This window comes from Watersipora subatra, chromosome 2 (genome assembly GCF_963576615.1).
Source record: "Watersipora subatra chromosome 2, tzWatSuba1.1, whole genome shotgun sequence".
NCBI classification, from domain to species: domain Eukaryota; kingdom Metazoa; phylum Bryozoa; class Gymnolaemata; order Cheilostomatida; family Watersiporidae; genus Watersipora; species Watersipora subatra.
In genome coordinates, this window is record NC_088709.1 from 18816574 (window position 1) to 18827807 (window position 11234).

The following is an 11234-nucleotide window of genomic DNA, read 5'->3' on the forward strand; positions in this document are numbered from 1 at the left end:
GCTGCAACTGCGTTTTACCTACTAAATTTTTACTCAAAAGGTAAACACTTCTCATTCAATGTTGTATTGTATATGAATTGCCACACATCCACTACTTGAAAACGTGGGATTTGCCACTGTTCGTGATAGTAAACATTTTCATTACCTTCCGCAAATGACTTACTTTTACTTTTTTTCCTAGCTACGAGTACTACAGCTACTACAGAACATGCATGGGCACTCCGAGCGTTGCGATAGGCGATGGTGAAAAGAAAGCAAGCAGCGTATATTACAAAAAACACACCATCTTATTCACTTTTAGAAACACTTGAAGCAGTACAATGCCTCCCAAAAAGCCTACAGCCCAAATGCAAGAAGAGATTGATTCCCGTAGAGAAAGAGACCGAGTTCGCAAAGCAGCAGCTAGACGAGCAGAGACTGCAGAGCAAACACAGCTACGCCTACAATGAGACAGAATAGCTACTGCATCTGCTAGAAGTGCAGAAACTGCAGAGCAAACACAGCTACGCCTACAACAAGACAGAATAGCTACTGCATGTGCTAGAAGTGCAGAAACTGCAGAGCAAACACAGCAACGCCTACAACGAGACAGAATAGCTACTGCATCTGCTAGAAGTGCGGAAACTGCAGAGCAAACACAGCTACGCCTACAACGAAACAGAATAGCAGCTGCTGGAAGAGCAGAAACCGCTGAAAAAACGCAGGTACATCGAGAGCAGGCCAGAATAGATGCTGCAGCTGCTAGAAGTCTAGAGACTGCTGAGCTGACCTAGCAGCAACTCCCACGGCAAGATACACTACCTACAGCAGCTGCTTGGCCGCCACAACCTACCAGGCGCCGTGCATGGGCAAAAAACGTTGCACTTGACTACAATCCTGCAACACAGTATAGGGCCCATCAGAAATTTTTCATGGGACGAATGTCTAAAAAATATTCCAGATGTAATGCCTTATGTTGGAAAGACGAGCGGCCAGGCGTTTGTTGCAACAATGGGAAAGTTCGCCTACAACCACTCTCTGAGGATATTCCACCTGTATGGACTCACCTATTCCATGGCGCAAATCCTGATTCTGAACATCTTTTGGGGAATATGCGAAAATATAACAGCTGTTTTCAAATGACATCATTTGGAGCTAAAAACCATTGATGAGCCTGGATTTAACCCAAATTTCAAGGTTCAGGGTCAAGTCTACCATTTGATTGGATCCTTGCTTCTGATACCGGGTGAGCAACCACAGTTCCTGCAAATCTATGTCATGGGTGACCAGCAGGCAGAGGCAGAACGTCGGCGTGGTATTGTTGAAAGAGTGCGATTAAATGTAATTCGTGAGCTGCAGGATGTTCTACACGAGCAAAACAAATATGTGCGTGATTTCAAAACTGCTCGGGAGAGGCTGCCTGAAAACACGGGTGACTTGCGAATTGTCATTCATGCTGACAAACACCCTGTTGGAGAGCATGAAAGGCGATTCAATGCTCCTGTCATAGATGAAGTTGCCATTCAAATAGTTGGACAGCAGTTTGAAAGGCAAGATATTGTTTTGCAGTTACGTAGCAAAGAACTGCAGAGGATATTTGAGACGCACAGAGCATATGACGCCCTGCAGTATCCACTCATTTTCTGGCGAGGTGACGATGGCTAGACTTTCAGCTGCAACAGACTGGCATTCGCACAGGAGAGCCAGGTACACGAAAGGTTTCTGCTATGGATTTTTATGCTAGCAGCCTGATGGTTCATGATAGTAGCTTCAACTACATTCACAGGTGCCGAAAGCTGTTTTTGCAGTTTGCAGTTGATATGTACGCTAAAATTGAAACTGAAAGACTTAGCTTTATCCGCCATCATCAGACACGGCTAAGAGCTGATGACTACATCCACCTGCGATGATGATGATCGCAATGCAAACCAACTAGGTAACATGGTGATTTTACCTTCGTCTTTTACTGGCGGCCCGCGCTACATGCATGAGCGTACACAGGATGCCATGACATATGTGCGAAATTACGGCAGACCAGACCTTTTCATCACATTTACCTGCAACAGCAAATGGGATGAGATTTCCAATGAATTGCTGCCTGGTCAGCAAAGCTAGGACAGACACGATGTGGTTGCAAGGGTGTTTCATCTAAAACTAAAGCAACTAATGGATTACATCACCACCTGTGCAATACTTGGCGCTGTGCGATGCCATATGTACACCATTGAATGACAAAAAACGTGAACTCCCTCATGCACACATTTTAATTTGGTTATGCGATCGCATCAGGCCAGAACAGGTTGATTGTGTCATTTCTGCAGAAATACCAAATCGAGTGGAAGACCCTGAGCTATTCAAAATTGTCACCAAGCACATGGTACATGGTCCATGTGGCCAGCTAAACCCCGGTTCACCCTGCATGAAAGATGGCACATGTACCAAGAAGTACCCTAAGGCTCTCATTAAAAACACAGTTACTGGTATAAATGGGTATCCATTGTATCGTCTTCGTTCCGCTGATGATGGAGGTTTCACCAAACAACACACATTGCGAGCTGTTGGAGAGGCCTATGACATCACTTCGGACAATAGATGGATAGTGCCTTACTGCCCTTTGCTGTCCAAAGTATTCAATGCACACATCGATGTCGAATTTTGCAACTCAGTGAAGTCTATCAAATACATTTGCAAATATGTCAATAAGGATAGTGATCAAGCAGTGTTCGGCTTGGAAAGAGATGGAGCACAGGCTGATGAAGTAGCTCGCTATGAGAGTGGAAGGTACATCAGTGCAAATGAAGCAATGTGGCGCATCTTCAGTCTTCTCATTCATGCACGACACCCGACTGTCCAGCATCTGAGTGTCCATCTTGAGAATGGCCAGAGAGTGTATTTCACTGAAGTAAATTTTCAGCAACAACTTCAAGAACCTCGTGACACTACCCTTACAGCCTTTTCAAACTTTTTACACTTGATGATTTTGCTAGGACGCTTATCTACTGCCAATTGCCAGCCTATTACACCTTTGACGCATCCACAAAATGCTGGAAGAAATGAGTTAATGGAGCTGTTGTGCTTGATCATCCTGGCATATATCAAACTGATGCCCTAGCATGGGTATACACTGTTCACCCCAACAATCGTGAATGTTTCTTTCTTCAAATCATGCTGCATCACATGGTTGGCCTAATGTCCTTTCAGCATTTAAGAACTGTTGAAGGTCATGTCTGTGCCACTTTCCATGAAGCATGCAGGCGTTTGGGGCTATTGGAAGATGATGCACAGTGGAGGGAGGCCTTGGAAGAAGCTGCAACTATACGGTCACCTTCCCAACTGCGCAAGTTGTTTGCTATTATGTTGAGCACCTGCCAGCTTTCTCACCCTCTTCAGCTGTGGCAAGAGTTTAAGGAACATTTGGCTGAAGACATCCTGTTTCATGAGCGACAACCGCTTCAGGATCAACAACTGCAGTTCACAGATAGAATGTTTAATATTGCTCTTACATTTATTGAGGACCAAGTGCTCGAGGTCACAAACAACAACCTCTCAGTTTATGGACTTCCCAGGCCTGTTAGAGTGGAGCAACCTGTTGTTTGCAGGGAAATATTACGCGAAACAGCATATGACCATGAAGAGCTTTGTCGCCATGTTGAAACCAATGAACTGCTGCTGCTGGAAGAGCAAAAAGCTGCATATAACACAGTTTTTGAGAAAATTTAACAAAACAGTGGCGGTATGGTGTTTCTTCACGCACCAGGTTGGACCGGCAAAACCTTTGTCACTAATCTTATATTGGCAAAAGTACGAGAGTCTGGAAAAATTGCTTTGGCTGTAGCTTCATCTGGCATTGCAGCTACCTTATTCCCTAAAGGCCGCACTGTGCATTCAGCACTGAAACTGCCTCTTAATTTAGCCAGAACTGAGAATCCTGTGTGCAATATCAAAAAGAACAGCGGAACTGCCCAACTTCTGCAACGATGCGTTCTTATTGTGTGGGATGAGTGCACAATGTCGCACAAGCTCGTATTTGAAGCTCTAAACCTTACCCTAAAGAACTTGCGTGAAAATAATAGACTTTTCGGTGGCTAACTCTTTTATTTTCTGGAGATTTGCGCCAAACATTGCCTGTCATACAAAGAGGTACACCCGCTGATGAGATAAATGCATGTATCAAATCATCATTTTTGTGGCCGTCTGTTGTGCAGCTGAATTTGACACCAAACATGCGTGCCGCTATTCTTGGTGACGAAAGAAGTGCACATTTCGCTGTTGGACTGCTGCATATTGGTGAAGGGCGTTTGCCAGTCAGTGCTGAGGATGGTTTGGTGTCACTTGATGGCTACGGCACTTTTGTGGATTCAACCGAGGAACTTCAGAAGAACGTTTACCCTAATCTGCGACAGAGGTTCCAAGATGTTGATCGGTTATTTTAGCGAGCTATTCTTTGCCCCTGGAATGATGCAGCTGCTGCCATAAACTCACAGCTTTTAGCCCAACTACCTGGAAATTCAAAACCTTCACTTCTGTTGATACGCCGTTGACTGATGACGTTGCTGTAGAATATCCTGTGGAACTTTTAAATTCACTGGACTTGCCCAGACTTCCTGCTCATAAATTGCAGCTTAATATTGGAGCACCGATCATGCTTCTTCGCAACCTCAATCCTCCAGAGTTATGTAATGGCACTCAGCTAATTGTTACGCAAATGTTTTCGCACGTAATTCAGGCCAAAATCATTTCAGCATCTGGTAAAGGCGAATACGTTTTTATTCCAAGGATCCCAGTTATTCCAATCGATCTACCATTTGAATTTAAAAGGATTCAGTTCCCCATCAGAGTCTGCTTTGCTATGACTATCAACAAGTCGCAAGGTCAGTCCCTCAAGTTAGCTGGTATCGACTTACTGTCTCCTTGCTTTAGCCATGGCCAGCTGTATGTTGCCTGCTCAAGAGTAGGCACAAGCCGAAAACTGTATGTTCTTACACCCGACAGAAAAACAAAAAATGTTGTCTCTCCACAAGTGTTGCGTTGATTAACATTGTCTTATTGTTATGTCATGCTTGCATTAAATTAACATTATGTTATTATTGTGTCATGCTATGTTCTTCATGTACTGCTATACCTACCTATTATTCACATGCAGCATTTTCTAGCATATTTTTCAGTATATATATATATATATATATATATATATTTTCATGCATTTGTTTTCCTTATTGTGTCTCATAAAAAGGCTATCATGTTGGCATTATGTTTTATTATTGTAAGTTACTAATGCTGTATCTGCCTTGACATCGTACTGTCTGTCCTGTTATACATGTAAATTTTACTGATAAATTTTATTAACACAACCACATTATTGCAGCACTGTTTGTATATACATGTCAAGACACAGGCTATAGACGAAGAACTGGCGAGCCATGGTTAGTGTTAGAAGTCTGCATTCGATGTAGAACTGTAAAAGTCATGTATAGTGCATGTAGATGTCTCCATTCAATAAATGCTGGCAATAGCTCAGCAGTGCAATAGCAAAATGTTTTGTAGAATTTCTTAAAGCATGCACAATTTTTCAATACTGCCAGTTTGAACAATTTCAGTTTGCCTAGCAATGTCAATTTCATTATCAGTTCTGTGTACAAAATTAGGACAACTCCGATTTGAGTGGTTCGAGACTGATGCATTGTAGACTAGCTGTGGAACACATTGCATATTTCCATTGGTCTCTCCAACATTATTGACATGTACGTCTGCATATGTGTATGCAGTCTGATCAGCACAAAAATTTCAGTAGTTTGCGTATTTGGAGTTGTTTTACAGTATGAAAGACAACTCTCAACAAAACTATTGCTTTATGTAAATCTGTTCCCGAACACGGGTAATGCAGCTAGTCTAATATAAAACACTGAACAATTCTGAAAACATCATAGTCTATAAGAATTGAGTTGGAATTGCCCCCTTGGACTGCCCACCTTCACATTGCTTCTAAAATGCTCTGTGCTGTACCGGTAGGCTGATTGTGCCATTTGGCATATTTTGCAAAGTATACCAATAAACATTTCTGATTAGCAATGATTTTACTGTCTTTGGTGATGATTTGAATACCATAGGATTACCAGGTTATCATTACCTAGTAATTAATTAGCTTGGGCAGGCCCCCACTTGTCATGAGATAAGTTTGGGCCTGTCCAAGCTTGTGACTTTGAATCAACTGCACTCACACGTATGAAGTACATAGCCAACTCTTTTATTTTTTTAAAATTCGGACCACCTCTTCCCATTGTTGTGGATGAATGTGCTATCTATGTGAACAAGCAGCAACTTGGTAAATACCCCTCATACAGTGAGCTCATAGCTGCCTAGTTGATGTTGCACCATGTACTACACAAGGAATATGTAAATACTTCAGAAGTCTACTTCTATCTTCTTGAATTCTTCTTTGGTATGCATGGTGCCATACCTAACAACAAAAAGGCTCGCAAACTCTTAGATATCTATAACGTTCAGCTAACAGTAAACTAAACATGCTTCATAGGCAGTAAAGGTTTTTGAGTCAGTCAGTCAGTGCTGTTCAAATAATTGGTAACTTTCACTTATTATCAAATCACTTGGCAACAATGAGATTTAGGTCTGTATAACACTAAATAAAACCAGCATGTAAATTGAAGAAAAGAGGTAATATTTTTAGTAAAATCATGTTATTATAAACACCATGTTTTGTTGTTTTCTGTTTTGGTTCATAAGTATATTTTCAGCCCGATCGAGTCAACTAGTCATTATTGATCATTATTTTTTGTTCTAACATGACATTATCAGCTAGATAATCTTTGGTGGCTATTTACTCACTTATGTATAAGTTTATTTGGTGATTAAGTTAGAAAGCTCAAATCTTGTTGTTATTTTTATCAAAGTTTAATAGTAGGTCATAATTTTACCCCTGCTTTGATTCATTTTGGAAAAAATCTATCATTATTATATTTTGTATATATCAAAAGAATAAACCATGGAGTATATTCAAATTACTATATTTGTTTCAGCTTGGTTCTCCATGACAACCGTTTCTATCCAGTAGCCTGCAGTTAGTTTTAGTTCAGTTGGCCTCACTTGATATTGTTTGGGGTGTTCATAAACCCTTTCTTGTAAAGCATGTATTTAATCCATGGTCTCGGTCTATCTGATAATATAGGGCTCACCGTTTGTGGGCGTTTATTGGAGCATCCTACATCATGGCATTGGTGTGTGGTTACACAGGCTAGGAAATTTGTTATGGAATATGGTATTACATAATCACTGAACTCTCTATGACCTTTGATATTGCAACTTTGTTATTCCACATCTGGTATTATTCATTGTTTTCATTGAACAATGATATGCCACATTGGGAACATATATATCATTATTGAGGCCAATGTGAGAAATTTAGTGACAGTATGGTATATCACCTTAGGTGTTACAAATATGCCACATTATGATTTACAGTGCACAAACTTGGAATCAAGTACGAAGTGTAAGTACAAGTGTTCCCAGAGCTAAAAGAATACCCAATAGAGAAGGAAAAATTTTTGTTTAGAAAGTAAGAATATTCAGTTTATTGTCAGAAACTTTATTAGCTGCGTTCATCTTGACACTTGTGAACAGAAGTGAGAGCTTTATATGAAAAAGCTATGAGTACCAATAAGCAACAAGCTTTTATAAAGCACAATGAGAAAGCACAATTAAAACCATGAAACTGCTATTATAGCAACACTCCCATTTAGTTACATGGTTGCACCAACAGCCAGTTTGAGTAACACAAAATTACAATAATCGTAATACACGAGAAACAAAAAGAAAATAATGATAATAACAGTCTTGTGTTTACTACAATTAGTCTTCACTGGTCAGATAATTACTTAGCTCAAACCCAACATGTCTCTAAGTTTGACAAATCGATCACATGGCAGCGGTTTCATAAATATGTCAGTGATATTATCATTTGTTGAACAAAACTTGGTGCAGACATCACCAGCTTCAACCGTCTCACGAACAGAGTGGTATTTTACATCAATGGGTTTTGTACGCTTGCTTGTTTTCTGGCTGTTTGCGATTGCTGCAGCTGATTGATTGTCTACAAAGACAGTTTTAGAATTGATCCGTGCAGTTCCAATATCTGAGAACAACTGTCATAACCACATGCATTCAACAACACTATCAAATAACGCAATATACTCTGACTCCGTAGTAGAGAGGGTAATGACTGACTGACGCTTGCTAGACTAGCTGATTGGACAACTAGTATTAATGAAGACTGCACCCGATTTCGAGTGCCGGGCAGCGTCGCATGCATAATCCGCATCCGTGTATCCAACTATTGATTTACCTTGTTTTCTAAAAACCAGGCATAAGTCTTTGGTGCCCTTCAGGTAACATATTACTCGTTTGGCTGTGGCCATGTGAGTCTAGGTTGATCAAGCGTTAAACTTGGCTAAGGCTCCCACTGCTTTAGCGATATCTGGACCAGTAGGAATGGCAGCATATAGGAGACTTTTTACCATCGATTGATAGAGATTGGGATCTGCTAATTTGCTTCCATCCTTGTGAATCAACTTTACATCATACATGTATGCTGCCAGAGTTGCGACAGGCTTGCAATTTTCCATGTTAAACTACTGAATTATTTGTTAAACGTAAGGCTTCTGACTTAGACGAGTAAAATTGTTTCCTCTCAACAATTAATCCCAGACAATGATGAAGTGGTCTGAGGTCTGTCATTTTTAACCAAGACGAGAAAGCTGATTTTAATTTGGTCATCTAAGCACCAGTGTCAGACATTATACACAGGTCATCTGCATAAACACTAATCATCATTTTCTTGTCAATTTTCTTGCAAATACACAAATAGTTGTCAGCAGAAGACTGCATGAAGTCTAGTTATTCAAGAAATTCATCTAATACCAAGTTTCAAAATTTAGGCGACTTTTATTCTATACAGCAAGCGATTCAGTTTACAGACTAAATTTTCTTTACCAAGAATGGCAAAACCCTCTGGCTGTTCAATATACATTTGTACATCTTCTAACAGTTTCCTATTCGGAAACGCCGTTTGTACATTCATTTGGTGTATCATCATATCTCTCTCAACAGCGTCTGATAAGAGTGCACACAAAGCTTTTTTGTGCATATCCCTTTGCCACAAGTCGAGCCTTAAATCTACTTATAGATCCATCAGATGAGTGTTTAGCCTTAAAAACCCATTTAGAGTCAATCGCTTTGCGATCGGGTGGATGATCAATTAGTTTCCCTGTACCATTGTTGATCCGTGATTAATACTCATCATTGCTGACTTTGATCTAGGCATCATGATTTGTACTATTCTGTGCTTGGGACAAACTAAGAGGCTCCACAATGTTGATTGCTGAGTGAGCAGAGTGACCAAGGTTTGTGAAGTCATCAATGCCAAACCGAACAATTGGTTGAGTCAAATGTGTTGATTGCCTATTAGTTACTGTCGGTGTTAAATGAGCCTTTTCATTTTCTGATAGATAATATCCACCGCTTCAGCATTGTTTACGTTTGTCCTTGTTGACTGATTTGATAAACCGAGTTTGCTTTCATCGAAGCTGACATCACATCTTACCTCTGTACCTCTATTTTCTTAGTGATAGGATCATAGAGTCTGTAGGCTTCAGACCTAAGACTATACCCCAAAAACACCATTGATTCTGCTTTCTCATCAAGTTTACCTCTCAGCTGATCAGGTATGTGGGCATAGGCCAGACATCCAAGAAAAATTTTGTGCCTAAGATCAGGTTTTCCGTTGTTCCACTTTTCACACGAAGTTGTATTCTATTCAGGTGCTCATGTGGGGAGGTGATTCTGAATGTATATTGCGGTCGATATTGCTTCTGCTCAAAATGACTTCGAAGTTTGAGATTAAGAAATTAACGAGCAAGAGCCTCACAAACAATACGATTAAATCTCTTAGCACAGCTGTTTTGTTGTGGAGAATATTGAGAAGTGACTTGATGATGTATACCTTGGGCTGACAGGTAACTCTCAAACTCATTAGATGTATATCTTCCACCACCATCATTTCCTAGTGTACCTATAGTCTGTCTAGTTTGATTTGTCACTTATGTTTTGTAAGTTCTAAAAGCCTGGAACAAGCTAGATTTGTCGTGTAAAAAAGATACATGAACATGCCTACTAAAATCAATTGATAAACAAAATGAAATACTTTCTACCACCTAAAGATTTATCTCGCATAGGGCCACACACATCCATATGTACCAATTCAAGAATCTTATTTGATTTAATGCTACGGTCAGGTTGAAATGGCCGTTGAGATATTTGACCTTTCACACAAGCTTCACAGATGCCAATTTCGCTGGTAACATTACAACCGTTTTCACACCAGTGATTCATGTTTTTGAGGCTACTTACATTTGCATGAGTGAGACTTTGATGCCACAGGAGGGAGGAAGAGGCGGCAGCATTAGCAGTATGATTAGCAGACTTGACATCAAGGTTGTATAGCCTGTTGTTTACTACAGATCCGGATGCTATTAACATCCTTCTTTGATTATTAATTAGCATCATGAATGTCTGACTATATATCCTCTTGGTGCAGCTGCTTTTACAGAAAATAGATTTTTAAGTGCATTTTTTAAGTACATTTTAAAGTGTAGCACATCTAGTTTTATTTCTATGAATTGTTATTTGCAGCTGTATAATACCTTTTCCGATTACTTTAACCTGTGACCACTCGGCAACAACAACGTACTCAGCTGAATCTAGCTTAAAATAATCACAAAAAGCAGCTTTATTTTGTCCCATTTGACTGGTAGCGCCGCTGTCAATCAGCCATTTTTGAGAATCAACATCTGCCTCCAACACAGTGAATGCCGATTCATCATCTTTGCTATTATCATTGAGTGTAGATATTTTGGTTTGATGTGCACTTGATTTACTGTTGTAATATCCAAGACCTTGGTCTCGACCGTGATGTAATAGACGGCTCTGATTATAGTTGTTTTTAGGACAACTATTTCAATAATGTTCTAAAGAACTACAGATATAGCAGCCTTTGGACTGTTGCTGACTATGTTTAAAGGGGTTACTTGCTGACAGCAAAGCATTGTCAGAATTTGCTTTAGGTCTGACATTACCAGAATCGATGGCTGAAGCCAGTGCTCTTTGTTTCCTTTTTAGTTCTTCATTAAGCAGTGTTTGTGTGGCAAACTGTAAAGTTATATTGTCACCGCGAGCCTTGAGTGCAG

The 11234-nt window shown here is 40.2% G+C and overlaps 1 protein-coding gene across 1 annotated transcript; it reads left to right on the top strand.

Moving 5' to 3' along the window:
• Positions 1 to 1920: 1920 nt before the first annotated feature.
• LOC137388018 (uncharacterized) lies at positions 1921 to 3699 on the top strand. Its single transcript, XM_068074538.1, has 3 exons — positions 1921 to 2080; positions 2301 to 2881; positions 3181 to 3699. The coding sequence occupies exons 1-3, from the start codon at positions 1921 to 1923 to the stop codon at positions 3697 to 3699; spliced, it is 1260 nt and encodes a 419-aa protein (XP_067930639.1).
• Positions 3700 to 11234: the final 7535 nt, after the last annotated feature.